This window comes from Platichthys flesus, chromosome 12, assembly GCF_949316205.1.
Source record: "Platichthys flesus chromosome 12, fPlaFle2.1, whole genome shotgun sequence".
NCBI classification, from domain to species: Eukaryota; Metazoa; Chordata; class Actinopteri; order Pleuronectiformes; family Pleuronectidae; genus Platichthys; species Platichthys flesus.
The window spans coordinates 7,021,598-7,039,726 of NC_084956.1; the positions used below are offsets into that span (position 1 = coordinate 7,021,598).

At 45.1% G+C, this 18,129-nt stretch overlaps 2 protein-coding genes across 3 annotated transcripts in view; one reads left to right on the forward strand and one right to left on the reverse strand.

Moving 5' to 3' along the window:
- Positions 1 to 16,419, forward strand: phyhiplb (phytanoyl-CoA 2-hydroxylase interacting protein-like b). Its single transcript, XM_062401609.1, has 5 exons — positions 1 to 239; positions 9,434 to 9,630; positions 10,769 to 10,943; positions 12,340 to 12,457; positions 13,616 to 16,419. The coding sequence occupies exons 1-5, from the start codon at positions 134 to 136 to the stop codon at positions 14,157 to 14,159; spliced, it is 1,140 nt and encodes a 379-aa protein (XP_062257593.1). The 5' UTR covers positions 1 to 133; the 3' UTR covers positions 14,160 to 16,419.
- LOC133966621 (protein FAM13B-like) overlaps positions 15,846 to 18,129 on the reverse strand; it is an 18,441-nt gene continuing 16,157 nt past the window's right edge. For both annotated transcript variants that reach the window (XM_062401608.1, XM_062401607.1), the window contains 6 exons: positions 17,848 to 18,071; positions 17,542 to 17,625; positions 17,290 to 17,394; positions 16,730 to 16,944; positions 16,463 to 16,564; positions 15,846 to 15,984 (listed from right to left, as the gene is read on the reverse strand). In XM_062401608.1, the coding sequence (XP_062257592.1) occupies positions 15,858 to 15,984; positions 16,463 to 16,564; positions 16,730 to 16,944; positions 17,290 to 17,394; positions 17,542 to 17,625; positions 17,848 to 18,071 (857 nt within the window). In that variant the 3' untranslated portion in view covers positions 15,846 to 15,857. The remainder of the gene's footprint in view (positions 15,985 to 16,462; positions 16,565 to 16,729; positions 16,945 to 17,289; positions 17,395 to 17,541; positions 17,626 to 17,847; positions 18,072 to 18,129) is intronic.

Consider the following 18,129-nt stretch of genomic DNA (forward strand, 5'->3'; position numbering starts at 1 on the left):
CTCTTCCTCTTTCTCTTTCCTTCCTCCGTGCGTAAAGGACCCAAGCTGTTCTCCTGCAAGTCCCGTGGACGACACTCAGCGAGCCGCAGCATTTCCCCCCCAGTGACAGCATCATCCAGGCACCGCTGCAGAGATGGAGGTACCAGCCTTGGCGCACAACATCACCAGTCCGTTAAGTCCCTGCGAGGGGATGATCAAGGACCTGAGCCTGGACGCCATACAGTTGTGCGAGCGAGATGGTGAGTAGGTTTGCTTTCCACATTACAACATGCATTAAAGGCCCAGTCTGCAGTTTGCTCAGGTGCACAGAGAGTGTTCCTCTTTGGCTGTAGACGCATCATGTTCCCGTGTTGTGTGTTCTAAGGGGATACAAGGGGCCGCTCGCTCCGCCGGTTCCTCTGAGTGAGTGGATGGATGGATGGTGCGCTTGTGCGTGTGTGGAATAGCTGAGCGTCTTTTCTGTTGCAGTCGGGCTTTGGTGCATTAATCTCTGCCAGAAATCGAATGGTGCATTCCTGCAAACTGAACATGCACGCACGAGGGAACAGGGTTAAGTGATGGGAGACTTCAGCACCACAGACATGGACAGAGGCCGGCGGACACCCCGCCTATGACCGCTGCTCCTGGGCTTCTCTTCTCAGTTACCGGCCTCTATTCATTTGCACCTAAAGCATGACACAAACAATCATCTTTATAATCTCCTATCCTATAATCAACTGGTAATAACTCCCACTAGGTTCAGGTTTTTGATGCATTAAGTCGTTTACCAGCATCTGTGCTGGATAAAAGTTTTCTTCTCTCTATAAATCATAAAATAGAGTCTTGATATCTAATTGATCGCTGCTTAGAATGCATGTATAAGCCACTTATATCATGTAAAGTATAAAAGCGTTTTTTAAATGAGCAGGTTTAACACTGATGCTAATATAATGGTGAGGAGGGGGAAAAAAGCAAGTCATCATCAGGAGAGAATGAGACGCTCAAACATGGCTGCACCCACATGTGTGTGTGTGTGTGTGTGTGCGTGCACAGGTGGTGGAGCCCTACACACCCATCACTGCAATTACAACCCATTGATTGCACATCTGAGACTAATGGTCACAGCGATTCCCCCCTTTTAATCAAGCGTGTCGATTAATGCACACGCATGACATTGAAATGAGACGGCACCTTTTCGGGGCTGATTGGATTTTAATGAGTTTTTCCAGATTTTCTCGATCTGAATTTGGATTGGTCGGTCAGGACGCGCCTGGAGTCAATGGTGTGTCACCGCCGAGCCTTCCAATGACCCCTAGCTTCTTATCACTCTGCCGTCATTGTATCACTCATGCTTCATTCTCTCATCTGCCGGAGCTGCTCCTCACAGTGGAATACAGCAGGATGCAGTTTATATCCTCTTAGTGCTTCGCTGGCCTGATCCTAAAGCTGTAATTTTAATAATGGTGTACACAGGCTGGGGCTGGACTTCTCTCTAATGGACCCCTGTGCTCGTGTTGTGCCTCCTATGCTGCGGCTCAGGAGCTTTTATGATGAAGCCGTGTTGGTCTTTGCAGCAAAACAGCCACTTTCCTGTTTGTCAAGTAGAGTGTCAGGAGTAAATAGTGCCTCTGTTTCATTAAGACCCCGACATAGTGTCTGTTTGTGGAGCAACTCAGTCACAATGTCTAGATTCTGTGCAGACGAACTATCAGTGGTAGTATGATAGTATAACTGAGTAGGTTCTGGAAATGCCCGTCAATAGAATAAAGACTTAAATCTCTCAACCAAAGACCTCAAGAGAATTACTAATGTTTGAACCGACGTCTCTTCGTCATGTGTATCATATCTTCTAACTGGAAAAAGAAAGCTTGATCACATTACACCAGTACTTGCAGCTTCCTGTGAAATTCAGGATGGATTTTAAGTTTTAATGGCCTGGCACCACTTTATTCAGTTTCACCTTCCTGCTCCATCCAGAGCACTGGGGTCGACCAACCTGATGTTTCCAGGCTCAAGGAACTGAGGTGGCAAATCTCCGCTGCAGTTTATCAGAACCACTGTCACCATAGAAACATTTAACTCTTTGCATTCAAATCCAGTGGATTTGACGCCTCAATTTCATCTGCCATTCTGCAACAGTATAATTCTCAGATATCTAAAGTGTAATATTGCACACGTTCATTTAGAACAACTTTCAGAAATACTGACAAGTTTCCACCTGCCCAGCCACACCCAGTGTAGCAGACAGCCCACTTCCAGTTTTCCCAGAAAAAGACTATTTTTATAATCCCGATCCATACGCCCAAAAATGTTCTGACCATATTCATTTCAGTTAGCTGTCTAAATTTATCTCCCATATCCATTAATATTTAATTGAGAGGCAGGAGAGGCTTACGTGCCTTGTGCTGACCTGGCAAATGGAAAATAGATGCAGCTCCAGTAATCTGTGGGAAAGAGCTTTCTCTCCCTCACACACACACACAAACACACACACTACACACACACACACACACACACACACACACCGAGGACTGTTTGAGAATTTCAATGGACAAAAGAGAGATAGAAGTTGTTTCTGTGTGTGAGCCCTGTTCCAGGGGATGTCACAGCCTTAATGGTTCGGTTTAGCGACGGGGTCGTAACATGAATAAGCAAGAGCTGGGGAATGTTTTGCTTTGAGTGAATCTAAAACAGAATCTGCATGAAAGAGACGTCTCTGCTGCATGTGTGCGGAGATCCGGGGACACAGAGGTTCCATAATATTGTGCTGGACAGCAATTTGTCCCCAAGCACTGAAACGCTGTGACTGAAGGGACCGCCTGTTTGATTCTGCATCCCCAGTTACTGTGTATTTACAGGGGATAATGAAATACATGCTACATGTCTCCGAAGACCTTCCGCTGTGGCCGTTGACATAATTCGGTTGCTGTGATGGATGACTGCCATTTATGAATCCAAGTACTCTGTCTGCACTGTGTGAAATCTCTCAGAGCAAAAACACTGCAGCTCCAGCTGTGTCGCCCTCAATCTGATAGTGTGTGTCTGTGATAGAGAGGTGGTTGTTCGTCTCTTGCCACTTTTCAAAAACACTGTTGCGTTGAGACTCATCATGAAAATTAGTTTTGCAAGATTAGATCAGCAGTGGGAGAAAGTTGTTTTTCTATTTCATTGCACAAAATTTGCTGCTTCTCAGACATAGGTTGATATTTTCTTTTTAACTCTGAAATGTTGGGGTGAGTCCAACATAATCATAACTGAAACATCTCAACTATAGTGAAAATATCATATCCACACTATCCATCTTTTCCAATGAGTAAGATTGATGACAATCTTATCTGTGTAGGCTAACCAGCATATGTCAGCCTGGTAACGTGCTCGGCCAGGATGGTAAACATCATAGACTGTGTATAAAGATGGATGACACATCTCTGCTTCCTCACGATGGGGTCCGCCATCTTGGGCAGTTGAATATTTTCGACCAATTCCGAGTCAGCCAATACAACGCTTCATCGATGTGATAAGAAACTCCCTGAAATGACAGAAACCATCTTTGAAGGTAAATGTTGTGAATGTGTACTATTTAGTTTGGTCCATGTCCCATCTGCTAACATGGAGGAGGTGGGGCTTACAGCCTACATACTGGAACCAGCCACCAGATCAAGAGGATTTGATAAACACTATATGCTGAGGATTAGTGGAGCATGCAGACTCAAAGTGCTCGGTCTTGTTGAACGGAGCTCAGTCAGTTCGTGGTGGTGCAACAGGCGGCTGGCCCGGTGACACACAGCACCGGCTGAGTAAGCTGGCATTTCAGTTTGGCCAGTGCTCAGTGGGAGCAGTTGTTTGCCATGACTCTGCTGGCGACAGGCTCAGATAGTGCACTGCCACTTATGATTCACTTTACTGATTTAAATGGTGAAGAATGTTATTTGTATTTGATTTGCTGTGGAAATCTGCTTCAAACATTTTCTGTCAGACATTTTCCCTTTTGGCACGAACGCTTTAAACATTGATAAACCTCTCCTCTTATGATTGGGACTGTTATTTCTCATGAATGTTTTAAATATTGTTGTTTCGTTTTATAGCATTTTAAATAAATAGCAGTAGTTTTACTCTTTTCTCTCGTCGAGGCTTCAGGACCGAGGGGGTGTCACACCTGAACCAATGTTAATCCCTTTGAGTCAAACTGGGATTAGTGAATATGGGAAATAGAAATTTGATTTGAGACACTAATGCTAATTTAAAATCCTTCTATACAGAATTATGTGGATTTTTACTGCAGCTGCTTTTAAATTCAAATTCTATGCAAATGAGAAATGATGACTCATTCTGGGTTTGGACAAATTCTGACCTTCTATTAAAAATGAAAGTATAAGAACAGGGGCGGGGCAATTCTGAACCATTGAGCATGTTTGTGTTATTTATTTGTCGTCGCTTGCTATTCAGGAGGTTGTTGGTTTTGTAAAAAGGTGGAACTCCACATTGTTGACCCTGATGAACTGGGCTTTGTTTATCTCACTCGAAGAGAAAGATGCTTCCCTGTTGGCAGCTCCTCTCGCTCCCAGCGTGGTCCCTGTCCCTGTCCCTGTCTCTGTCTCTGTCTCTGTCCCTGTCCCTGTCCCTGTCCCTGTCCCTGTCCCTGTCTGTCTCTTCGTTCAGAGGAACAAAGGCCTGATTTTCAAAAGGCCTGTGAGCACCAGTGCTCAGTGACTGTCTGCTGCTCCGCTCGTGTCTACTCCTCAATTTTAGACGTGAAACTACTGCAGTTCAAATGGTAGGAGGCTCATCCGTCTGAAATGAGTGGCCACTTATGTGCAGTCAGAGACGGTCAGTCTCTTTTTCACATCCTACACCCTCCTACACTTTATAAATGGATTCTTCCACATTAACTTTAAGCCTTTCTCTTGGACATGGTGGCGACTTTTGAAAACAATATAAAATAGCCTGATGTTAATGGTCTGTATCTTTTAGAACGCTTCTCTAGTCCTGTTGACCAAGATTAGCAAAAATTGAAGAACCACTCAAAGCGCTGTGCAGCCCTTTCTCTCTCACACATCACTCACACACTGCTGCCACAGATCCCAGGGGCTGTGACACTCAGGGAGACTGGGATCGAACCATAGGACTTATGATTAGTGGACGACTCGCTCTCCCTCCTGAACCTCAGCCACTGATAAACAAGGTTGAAGAACCCAGTGATAAATGGGGAAGGTTTTTAATTGTTGTGTACAGTCTGTATTTCGACATGCTCTGTGAATTTTCCCCTGGGAGCTGGAGGTAGCGATGAAGGGATGGACGTGGTGTTGCTCCAACAGAATTGATAATGTGACGGTGGAACAGTGGACGTTGCACAGCTCTACTGGACATTTCACATGTTAGTACTGATGCCCTGTTGTTAAGGTTTGAGGACAGAGGATGTCGCATCATGTTAAGCCCTCTGAGGTGAATTGTGATTTGTGAATATGGGTTTTACAAATAAAGTTTCTCAGGGTTTTTTTGGAGCTGATCTGTGGCTTGTATTTCTTTGCACCTCGGTTCAAGGCTGATTGGATATTTTAGTTATTTATTGAAAATATGAAAAATAAGAATAAGAAGTGTGAATCTCATTGTGAGAATACGTCTCACACTGTTTACCTCCACTGTTCCACTGAGTACATTTGGGCCTGAAAGGGAATCGAATCACTCACCAGCTCAAGTAACTCCCAGCATGAGGCCAGGTGTGACTGGAACCAGCCCCACCACAGAGAGCCATTAGGACCAATATGCACGTTAACAGGATTGGTATTGATCCTGGTGCGTCTGCTGCTGTTCCACTCTGGCATTTGGCTGCACGCTGAGTGAAAGGGCAGCAGGTTTGATGGGGTTTGTCAGAATCCACAGAGTCCTCTTTCCATCTTGTGAAATGTGATGCTTTCAGCAGCACCAGTGCAGATATTTACTGCGTCCTCCATTTTGTTTCTCTGCTCAAGCACGTGCGCTGCTCTTGTGTATCAAGTTGAATGTGCTGCTACGTTCTGTTGATCCCCCCCCCCCACACACACACACACCCCACACCCCTCCACAACCCCCCCCCCCCCCCCCCCACCCTGTACATGTGTGCACAGCATGAGTAATCTGCACAGCAAGGGCTTACAAGCAGACTCATTTTGCTTGATCATGATTAGACAACACTCCCCCCACCCCCCTGCCTCGTGCATTGTAAGAGTTTAATACAGTAACAGAAGAACATCAGTGTGTAGGAGCCTCAACGGTGAAGTTAGGACACAACTAAATGAATATTGGCTGCAGCTGCAACCCGGGTGCGAGAGCAGATCTGTAAGAGCGATGCTGGCTACACTGCTGGTGTGATGATGTGACGCTGAGAGGTTGAGGTCTCCCATGTGAGACTGTAAAAGGTTCTGCTCTTCACCTTAATGACCTTGGCTCTCACTCCTCCATCTTTCCTCCTGAGTCTCAGAGGAGTCGGTGCCGGGCTAAACCGCTGGATCTCACTAAGCCGCTGTGTTCATATTGACAAGCTGCATTTTGTTTAATACATTTGATGATGAGTTTGTTTGCATAATGGTCTACTGCCGAATTACATTCTCCATCCGTTATATATACTACTTACTCTACAAGGGTTGCTGGGGCCAATCCCAGATGACAGTGGGCAAAATGAGGGATAAACCCAGCACATCACTGGGCCGACATGTAGCTTAATTAAAGATACAAATATAAAACGTGTGTTTGTTACTAAAATTCATGTTTTAATATTGTTTCATTTCAGAAGAATAAAGAGTGAACAGTATTCCTGTTCTTCTCTCTGCCCAGTAAAGTTAAGGCGGTCCAGATCCTGTTTTCCCTGATAGCCTCATTTCCAGCCTGACTGAGCGGCCTCTGGAGTGTTGTGTGGGCAATATCTGATTGGGTTAGGAGAGCCTCGCTGTGTCGGTGCAGTGCCTCCGTGTGCAGGTTAATTAAGAGAGCATTAGAGTAAACAGGAGCTAAATCAGCAGTGTGGAGTCAGAAGGAGCTGCGCGGTTAAAAAACCTGCATGAGGTCGGATTGAAGGGAAACATCGGTGTTGATGTTGAACCTCATTCAGGCTCCACACAGCGACTGGGTCGGCAGGAGCATCGCTGCTGGTTGGTTCAGGTTCATGTTTACAGGAACAAACAGGTCACGCTGTATAATAATTATCCTTTAGGCAATTTAGGGGGTTCAACCTAAAATCTTAAGTTTAATTGCTGCCTTAGAAACGACAGTAAACTCAACTTCAAGGTGAGCTTTGTTTCAGCTTTCAAATTTAAGTTGTTTAAGTTGTTTCTCCATCATTCTTTCAAGCTTGATACTCTATTCTATAATCTGCTCTTTTAGGTGTTGTCATTTTTTTTCATTGTGTCTTAACTTAAGTGTCTTTTGGATTTTCCTTCTTTTCCCTGACGCAGACGTTAGAGATGTCTTTCTCTTGTTTTTGGTAGAGGTCAGCAGCAGAAGATCTCGGGGGGGGACATTATTTCGCTGAGATCACCGTCCGCTCTGTGCTGACTCACTGAAGCGGTTTCTGACCGAGTTCTGCTGCGTCATGTCCCACGTCGACCCTCTCAGTCTGAACCGAACTCCATCAGCTTAGTGGGGTTCAGAACGACGAGATGTGGATCAGCAGCAGGACGAGGTGTTCTCATAAAAACAGGACGGAGTGCTCACATGATTTCTGATTCAAAAAAATAATCTCATGTTTTAAAAACACCGGCTTTCTCTGGTCTGAAGATTTATATAATTTCTGTCTGGTAAAGTCATCTTTAAACTCTAAACGCCCAAGTGCATGTATTTAGTTTTCATCGGGGGGGAGCGGTATCTTCCAGGCACTTAACCAAAGAGGGTTTCTTTCTTGGATAAAGATGATAATTTGCAGTAATCAGCTATAGTCCTGATTAGGAACTAGTGATTAGGACAAAAGTAAGTAGGGGGTCTGGTCTGGTCTGGGGGTGGAGACCCTACTTTTGTCTATTGTGTTACTTTTAGTCGTAAGTCATAATCTGGAAAAGAGCCAAACCAGAATAAAATTGTAAGATGTTCACTGGTCGTAGGAGTCACTTCCTGTTTTGTCCGTTTTCCTAAAAAATGAATCCATCTACAATCGCTCTCATTGATGTGTTGAGGCGAGAGAGAGGAGACCTCACAGCCCAATTACAGGATCACTCTTTTCTCTGGCCCTCTCTCAGCTGATGAGCGGTTCCATGCTCGGCTGCGTCTTCCTTTGTTTGGTCTCCGCGGACTTTCAGTGGAGTTGTGCATTTTCTACATTCTTGTTTTTTACTCACTCTCGTGTTCGGACCCCTGAGTGTGCACAGGAAACGCATTGTTGCAGTGCCAAGAGGGGGGGGTGTCCCAGCGTGACGCAATGTCTATATTCATCCTAATTCTACAAAGCTCTCATTCAACCGTTGACATTTGCTGTGGCCTCTGTGTGCACTTGGGATTGTTCTCTTCTGTTCCATGTTGTGTTGCATGCGGGGACGTGATTAATTGGTGTTGTGAGTTTCTAAACAGGCTGAAGAGTGACGTGACAAAATACTGTGAAATTCGTAATTTTCTACGTTTATGCAAATTCAACTTTCTTAGATTCAAGATTCAAGAACTTTACTGTCATTGCTCACGAACGACCAAATTACAAAACGTCATTCTCAAAACAAATTGTTGTACAGATTTACAAAGAAAAATACACAAATATGTAGTAACTCATTAGAAATGACTCTATATGCAGAGATGAGATTCATTCAGCAGCGTTTGAAATATTTAATACAGCGTATGTTCTGAGCAGCAGATAGGTGTGTAAGTGTGTGTGTGTGTATGTGTGTGTATATGTGTGTGTGTTTGTGTGTGTGATGAGGGACTGATGTGTTTCCATGGCAACTCTCTGGGCTGGGCGGATGGTGGATACACTACGAGTGCTGTTTCCTGAGAGACCGTAGTGGTATGGAACGTTTATGTGCAATACTGAGGGCTCAATAAAAGCACGGTGATTCAGTGGTCAACCTCGCAGCAGGAAGGCTGCTGGTTCAAATCCCAGGTCAGTGAAGAAGCTGTCTTTGTGATGCTTTGTCCTTATCTGGGTTTTCTCTCCCTGTATTCTGGCTTTCCTCCCACAGTCCAGTGACTGCAAATAAACAGTACAGGTGTGAGTGTGAGTGTGAATTGTTGTTGGTCTCTGTGAGTCTGCCCTGTGATACACTGATGGCCGGTCCAGAGTGCCCCCCGCCCCCCCTCCCTCGCCGAATGTCAGCTGGGATTGGCTCAGAGGAAGATAATGGATGAATAAAAGCTCGGCAAAGATACAGAATTTTAAAGTCTGCACAATCACTGACGTCTTATAACACTGAAGTCATTATGAGCAAAGTATTTCAGGCTTAACTCGAACGATTAAGATCATTATTATCTGAAACATCACCATTGATTGTTGTTACCTTCACAGGGAGTAAATCCCAGGACGGCAGCATCTCGGAGAACGAGGAGCTTCCTGTTCCCCAGAACATCAAGATCAGCAACATCACCTGCGACTCCTTCAAGATCTGCTGGGACATGGAGCCGCGCAGCAAGGAGCGCATCACACACTACTTCATCGACCTGAACAAGAAGGAGAACAAGAACTCAAACAAGTTCAAGCACAAGGTAACAAGGTTGAATCAGCTGGTCTCTCACTGCAGAGGGATGACTCATCAAAGGGTCTGAAGTGGAAGTGTCACTCGAGGGAATTTGTGCCGTTTCGCAAAGAGAAGGAAGGAGTTTGTCGAGAATAAGAGGATTTGGAAAAATGTGATTCAGTGTTTTAAAAAAGTGAAAAATCACAATGAGTTTGCAGAGCACAAAGAAGAGAGATGTGAGTTTAAGTATTTTACCAAACTATAGAAACAAAAAAAAAATGTCCCAGCTCCAAAAAAACACTTCATCTCATATTTGTATGTCCATGAGCTCTGTGGCCAAAATAAAAAATTCTAACATAAATTTCACATTCTGACAAAAATCGCATGAGTCACTTGACAGTGTAATATGTTAAAAATATGTATTTTTTTGTGTAAGTGATGCATTTATAAGCAATAGAAACTAAACAATACTACTAAATGCTCCTAACCTTTCTGAAACATTCTAAATTTTGATTAAGTTTGATGTTTGAAACCTGAAATGTCTGTTTTAGGCTCGGACACAGGTAACCATGTCAGATAACCTTTCTTTAGGCAAGGAGACACTTTGCACGGTGGCTTTTGTTCCCAGTGTGCCAGTGGTCTGAGCTCTAATGGGCGAATATCACACACACAGTCTCTCTCTCCCTCTCTGCCTGAGAGTAATTGCTTTAGGGGCAGCAGGAGGAGGAAGAAGAGGAGGAGGAGGAAGAAGAGGAGGAAGACTGCAGCTTCTTACAGACTCCTTTAAACATTCTCCCTCCTCTTCTCATGCAGTCACTTCCTGTCTGTTGTGTAGTATAGGGTCCAAATACTGTATATAGATTTTGTCTGTGACCAATAGTGTCTGTGCAGCAATGGCAGTGACTCTGTTGCTAGGCAGAGGCTCCTGGTCCAATCACTGACCTGCTCACACCCTCAGAGACTTGTCCAGGTTAAATAAAGTAGAAACTGTTGTACACACATAAATAAAAAGTGCAGTGACGGCCACAAGCTACAGTCCAGCACTTATGTATATGAAGTGTATTACGAGCAGACGTCTGCCAAAACCTGCATGTGGCTGAAAGACGGCCATAAATGGAGAAGTTCCTCCTGACTCTCCGACTGCCCTCCTCTCTCCCTCCCTGCAGGACGTTCCGACCAAGCTGGTGGCCAAGGCCGTGCCCCTGCCCATGACGGTTCGAGGCCACTGGTTCCTCAGCCCACGCACCGAGTACACCGTGGCCGTCCAGACCGCCTCCAAACAGACCGACGGGGACTACGCCGTCTCCGAGTGGAGTGAGATCATCGAGTTCTGCACCGGCGGTGAGAAACACACCGGTCACGGGCGACATCGCACATTTCAACAGTGACCAACTGAACCAAAAAGGACAGAGAGGGAGGAGACAATGGAGGGAAGGACACAGCACAGTGCATATTAAAGGGAGGCTAATTTAAATTGAGTGCAGGCAACGATCGATGGAGAGATGGAGGGGGGGGGGGGGGGGGGGCTGAGGAAAGAGAGGGATTAAAGGAAGGAGGGGAGCTGTGCTGTATATCTTCTGATGCAGGGGTCACAGGGTTCAACATCGCAGGCTGGAGGCTTAGCGTGGGGGGAGGAGGAGAGAGATGATGGCGTGGAGACTGGCGAGCAGAGTAATCAGAGAGGGTGAGGAGGCTAAAACATACAACACGTAATCACATGTAACCCCCCCCCCCTTCCCCCTATTTACTAATGTGTTCATGCAAACATGGTCACAGTGACATGTTTATGTCTCTAGTTTACAATAAACCAAAGTATTAATCAAACAGAGATTTTGTCCTGAAGTTAAAGTGTCAGGGAGCATCAGGTCCCTTCAGGACTGCCAGGATTCAATCAGTCAAACTTTATTTATACCTTTCAAGCTAATCAAACGGAACCCAAAACACTTTGTGGTTATATGTTCTAATTTATCTTAAGAGCTCTTCTTTCTTTGGGTCATGTGCCACAAAATGGGTTGTGTAGTTGTTGTGCAATCTAACAAATAAATGCCAATGAAAACAAATCCTCCTTCTCTCAGTAGAGATTCAAGTTCATACATGTGAGAGAATACGGAAAGAAATAAAGTGTGTGTGCGTGTGTGTGTGCGTGCGTGTGCGTGTGTGTTTCATACAAGGAGGTGATGAAGGAAAATACTTAAAGATGTTGCTGAGACTTTTCCTCACTATAACTAAAAGGCTCAAGATCTAACAAATGTTTTGACAGCTTTAATGCTGAGTAATCTTTCTACAACAAACTGATATTACAGTAATAAAGTATGAAATTAAACAGTTTGTCTTTTTTTCCTTTTCCTCAAAACGAGAGAGCAGAGAATCTTCTCTTTTCACTCAAATCGTCCTCAGTGGCGTGTTCGAGTTCCCGTAGTGAAATTGGGATGACTGCATCATTCAGATTTTTTTATACATATGCTTTGGATCATCTCCACACCGGGTTGGCAGAGCTGTGTTTCGGTGGTGGTGAGGGAAAGTAGGTTCTACTATAAGACTGACTGAGAAGGTTTCTGGTGTAAATGCTGAGTCACTTCAGCCTCTGAATAACTATGGAGACGTGAGGGAGGGAAGAGCGTCAGGATCCCTGAGCTCATATCCAGAATTCACATGAAAATAATTGGATTTCCTATAATGATGTTTGTCCATTTCCTTTCACTAATTCCATTAATGAGCTCTTCTGTGTCTTTTTCAGATTATTCCACGGTGCATCTAAACCAGCTGCTGGAGAAGGCCGAGGCCATCGCCGGCCGGATGCTGCCTCTCTCCGTCTTCTACAGGAACCAGAACAAAGAATATTTTGACCATGCCAGGTAAAAGGCAAATAAAGAGCACGTAGTTTTAGGTCGATGCATTGGAGTCCAGATCAAGCTGAGGATTCACCTCTGGAGTGCAGCCTGATGATTAGATCCATAAATCCACACGTGTAGTTCAATCTACTGAAGCAGTGACTTCCTCTGCACATGCACACTGTACAGATGAATACAACAGAACAAAGCAGCTACGCCTTGTGTAACTCTGTCAGACAACAGCAGACAGTTGCTCGGAGATGCGGGCGAATGAATAGAGACAGAACAAATCATACTCGTGGCAGCAGAAGTCTGCTTTTATGTAGGAGGAGCATGTGACAGCCAGAGAGGGAGAATATCCCTGGAGCTTCTGCTGCTTCAGTCGAGTGTCTCTTCTGTCCCTTCCCGTCTCGTCCTCCTCTTGTTGTCTCTTGGTTCTAATGGCTCCTCTCCATCCTCTCTGTCGCTGCACAGGAGCCTTTGAGCACTCTTTTGTTAGAGCTCTGAAAACATGACGTCATCTGCTCAGGCTTCATCCCCTTCTGCTGAGTCGCAGCCGCCACTGTGTGCATTCTGTCAAACTTGCACCACCGTGTGGCGAACAACAGTACTGACCCGATGGGGGCCTCGGATCGTTTGACCTGAACTGGGACGCTGTGTAATTCTATAATGCCCACAACAAAGCATCAATTATGAATATAATGAAAACCTCTGGAGTGATATCATATAATTATGATTCATAGCTGGAGCTTCGGAGATCAGATTTGCTCTACGGGAGGGGGGGCAGCTGCCACAATAGTGTTCATTGCCTTGAGTGTTGGTTTGTTAATTTGCAGTCAGGAAGCAGCTTTTTGTTTTCTGGCAGTTTGTGAGAATGATAAAGAAAAGTGTAGTTTTTTTTTCCAGTGACGGTGAATCTTTTCTCCCGAGGACGAACTGGATGTTAATGTGATTAACATAGAGACCCCCCCCCCCGTCACACACTGTTCATAATACTGTAATGAAAGTAAAGTGGTGCCACTGCTTTCTGGCAATTCAAAAATCACTTTAATTTGTTTAGGGGGGGGGAGAACTTTATTAAAAGATGAGCAGTGTTTGTTACTGATCGGCCCCCGAGGGAAGCTGATGAATGGTTTTCTGTTTGCTCATGACACATTTCGTTCTCTTCTGTCCGAACTCCAGGGACGAGCAGGAGAACCGCATGCTGCCGTCGGTGAAGGACGACAGCGGCAGCCACGGCTCGCCCATCAGTGGGAAGCTGGAGGGCCTTTTCTTCAGCTGCAACACAGAGTTCAACACGGGCAAACCTCCGCAGGACTCCCCGTACGGCCGCCACCGCTTCGAGGTCCAGGCCGACAAGCTCTTCAACCCCGACACCAACCTGTACTTTGGAGATTTCTACTGCATGTACACGGCCTACCACTTCGTTATTCTGGTCCTGGCGCCGAAGGGCTCCAAGGGCGATGACTTCTGCAAGCAGCGCCTCCCTTTGCTCGACATGGCCAACAACCCTTTCCTCACCTGCAAGCGGGTGGAGGAGGGCGAGGGCGGCCTGCTGTTCCATCACGCCCAGGACGTCATCCTGGAGGTCATCTACACGGAGCCCGTGGACCTGGCGTCGGGCACGGTGGCCGAGATCAGCGGGTACCAGCAGATGAGCATGTCCACGGTAAACGCCAAGAAGGACCCGAGCTGCAAGACCTGCAACATCAGTGTGGGGCGCTAAGCACGAGCAGATTGCAGGAGAGCAAGGGAAGGACTCGGGGGTGACCGGCCTCCACACACACACACAGGAAGTCCACGTGAACTGATGAAGCAGACCAACACATGCATGAAGCAGCAGATTTAGTAGACTCCCAGACATGCACACCGACATCTCTCTGACACCGCTCTGTGCTCTGAAGAGACCGACAGTCCCCGAAGACGAACGGAGGAAAAGAGAGGAAGGGACTCACACTTTGACACCTGCACCATCGCCTCCTCGTCTTTAAAGGGGTCGCCCTTACATGTTGAAAGCATACATCAGTTCAAACCTGAAGATGTCCACATAAGGGACCACCAGCTGACACACCACCACGGACTCATCCATCCATCCTGCAAGTCATCTCTGGCGTACTGACCAAACCCTCTAACTCTACTCAAAACATGGGCTGCTTCCATTCAGTTTCCTCTTTCTTTAATTTTAATTTTGTTCATGACCTTTGCCTTGTTGTTATTGACATGCCGACGATTGTGGACGAGCATTTTGTTGTTTCTAGTTTTCCTTTTTCTAGAAATGTTTTGTTATTTTTCCACAGTCGAGAAAATCTGACTTCTGTATTTTTTTTTTGACCTCCTACTACTAGTGGCATGAAATGGTACTACAACATTCTAAGGCCGCAGCATCAACGGTTATCTTTCTTTAAAACAAAGGTGTTAAAAACCAGACATGAAACTGCTGTGGAATCTAATGAAACAACCAGTAGAAAGTTCTCATGTGAACTTCCCATGAAGAAGCAGCAAAGCATGATGCAGTTCTGAAAGCTGACCTCTAACTTAGCAACCTTTCTGTAACACTCGCTCTTCTTTTACTGTAGTCAGTGCAAAGAAAGTAGAACCATGAACTGTGTTTAGCAGAATAAATGTGAAAAAATATTTATTTTTTATTGATATTCATATATATATTGTATATATATATAGAAAATTATATAAACCAGAAGTGCACAATGTCACACACTCTGATCATTGTCAACAACAGCATTTAGGGGGAATTAATTAAACAAAGGCAAAAAATAGGGGGGGAAGACATATTCGACAGCAGTAAAACTTGCATTACAATGTCAAAGGTTCACCATCATTTACATGGTCACGATTTAGATTCACTATAAAGTTCAGAGCGCATTTCATAGCACAACGCAGGACACAAACAAACTGACATGCACAGCCACGACTGGATTGTCTCACTGATTGCATTTAAACATTCGCATTTTGTTTTACAAAGACAAAAAATACAGTCTCCACATGAACTATGGACACAGTTGTCCAAAAATAGAACTTTGGCAAGAAAAAAAAAAAGAGGCAAAGTGCGATAGCTATACGTACGGTCATCTTAAAATAACGAATATGTAACTAACACCAAGTAGTTACAGCGCTTCATCTTTGATACAGACTAATGCTACATGAGATACACGTGCTACATCGGGTTTGTAACGAGACGTGTCACATCATGATAAAGGACGAGTTGTTTTTTGGGACGAAAAAAATATCTCTGCAGTCGTCCCGAGAATTTCAACAAACAGATTCTCTCCAACTTCCATCACCGCTCTCCTCATGTAAAGTGCGTCCACATAATGAGCATGGCATAACAAAAACAGACCAGGCCCACCAGCTTCTCAGATCTGATCCAGTCCTGTTAAGTTACATTAGAGTCCCACTGTGAGTCAACTCAACTGGTCTTGGCTGAGTCCTGTTGTTTACTGAGCAGGGCCTCCAGTAGGCGGAGCTTCGCTTTGAGGTTCTTATACTGGCAGTACTCCTCCGCCATCTGTCCACGGTCCTCCTTCTGACAAGCCCTGCTCCAAACACACGGAGGGGAGACGATGCAAAAACAAAAGGCAAAACTTATTTTGTAGTTTCTTAACAACCTGCAGCAGCTTCCATAACTGGTTGATAGTCCCTATGTTGCCTTATTCAGATTGCTATGTACAGTGTGTATTGTAATCAAGATCTGACTGTATTTTGCTTTGGACGACTAACATGTACATGTACAAAGGATGTGAACAGTCCAGAGCAAACGTCTTCTCTCTCTTCGTCTCTTTCCTGAGCTCTCTGTGCTGTGTTAACGTTACGTAAGTGAGCATCACGCTAACGTCGTACCACTGCGGCGTTATTTCTTTTGTGGATGTTTTTTTTTTTCTTTGTTTTTCACACGGCGATGTTGAAAACCAAATGTTCCAAGTTTATTAAAAGAGAAAAATAAAATTCAAAAGCCACGTAGTTTGGTTGGAGCTGTGTGTGTGTTTGTGTGTTATTTGTGTGTTGAGCTTTTACCTGCCGGTCTGCGTGTAGAAGTGGTTTTCAAACTCTCGGAGGGTTTTGTGAAGCCTCCGCTTCTCTGATCGAGCGACTCCGAGGTGATCCAGCAATTCTGATCTAAACGAACAGAGAAATAAACAATGTATTATCATCTATTAAATCGTTTTTTTACATTAAGGAGGCACGGGTGCATTTAATTCAAATATAACAAGTTAATTTGAGTTGGAAAATGAGCAGTAAATCCCACTGAAGAGCTGTTAGAGCTACACACAGAATCCATACCTGGAAGCTTCGTGTAATGTATCCAGGGTGATGATCTGCGGCTGGAGACTCCTCGTCTCCTCCAGCGGGGACACCAGAGGCGTCTCGGACATTTCCAACGAAGGCAGCTGCAGCAACTCCTCTGAGGACGCACACCTGGGAGATTTAAGCCAATCTGGCTGCTGCCTGGGGCTTCGCTGTTTGGGGTGACCTTCATCAGAGTCCTCCTCTTCCTCCTTTGTGCCCACAGAACACAGGGGGGGGGGGGTCATTTTCTCTCAAACATATACAGCAGGTTTAACAGTGGTCTTGAGGAAAATATCTGAAAATGTTGAGTGACTTTAAATCCCCATAAATATTAGTTCAATAATCATCTGTCCATTTTTTCATAGACGTTTAATGTAGCTCTTATATCAGGCCAGGAGGTGGCAGTAGAGTGACTCTGCCCTGGCCCTCAGAGGCCCAGCTCAGTTGTATCCTCATGGGTGAAAACCAGCAGGGTTGTGTACTTGTCAAGATATAGTCCCTGTCTACAAGAGCACTCTCCCTTATTCAAAATTCAGTATCAGATGGATACTCACTATGGTCGTGATGACTGTCGAGGCCGCAGAAAAAAGCAGAAGCTGCTTGAGAAGACGGTACCGGTCGTAGAAAGGTTTCATGAGCGTCCGCTCCTGCTTTGTAGTCTGACGACACAAACGAGACACAAACAGAAAAACATTTGTTATTGGTGATACTATACAAACACAAAGAAAGAGAAATCAGTCAGCACGGAGAGAAGAGAATCAAACTACTCAGGTAAGAAATAGGAGATAAACACAGTTTGTTCTTACCGGTCGTCCGTGCAGACTCTCAAAGTAGAGCAAACACTTCTGCATGCTAGTTTTCTCCATGGTCATCTGGTAATGAGTCATCTCCTGCACAAGTAGGCACAGGGAACATTGTAAACAGACCCTCAATCAGTAAGACTGTTTCAAAGATGATTGTGAGGCTCTGTTTTGATGGGTTATATTGCAAGTGATGAGGCAAATGTGATTTCCATCCGTCCAGGGTCAGTAACTCACAGTTTCTCTCTATCTCCGGTCAATTAGAACAACAAACCCATGTAGCAACAGGACATTTCATTTATTCTTATCCACCTTAATGTGGTCGGGCAGGCGAAGCTCCCTCCGTCTCTCCTTCAGTCGGTTGGTTATCATGTTGACGGTTTCCTCCACGTTTGGTTTTGTGTTGCCGTTGTTGTTGAGCTGCTGCAGCTCCGTCCCTGTCGGTGCGGCCTCGCCCTGGTCTGTGTTGGTCCTGCGTGTTTTGAAACGTCCCCGTCCTCTCAGCCCGGCCTCTTCTGTTTGTCTCAGCTTTAGCTCTGAAGGGAAACCAGAGTTTAGAAAAAGAAAGGACATGAGAACAGGAACCTTGTGTTT

Bases quoted from the DNA above. Each gene is read 5' to 3' on its own strand.
- phyhiplb (XM_062401609.1), top strand. From the start codon at position 134: ATGGAGGTACCAGCCTTGGCGCACAACATCACCAGTCCGTTAAGTCCC. The intron at 9,631-10,768 runs GTAACAAGGTTG...CCCTCCCTGCAG, and splicing joins CAAACAAGTTCAAGCACAAG to GACGTTCCGACCAAGCTGGT. The intron at 12,458-13,615 runs GTAAAAGGCAAA...TCCGAACTCCAG, and splicing joins GAATATTTTGACCATGCCAG to GGACGAGCAGGAGAACCGCA.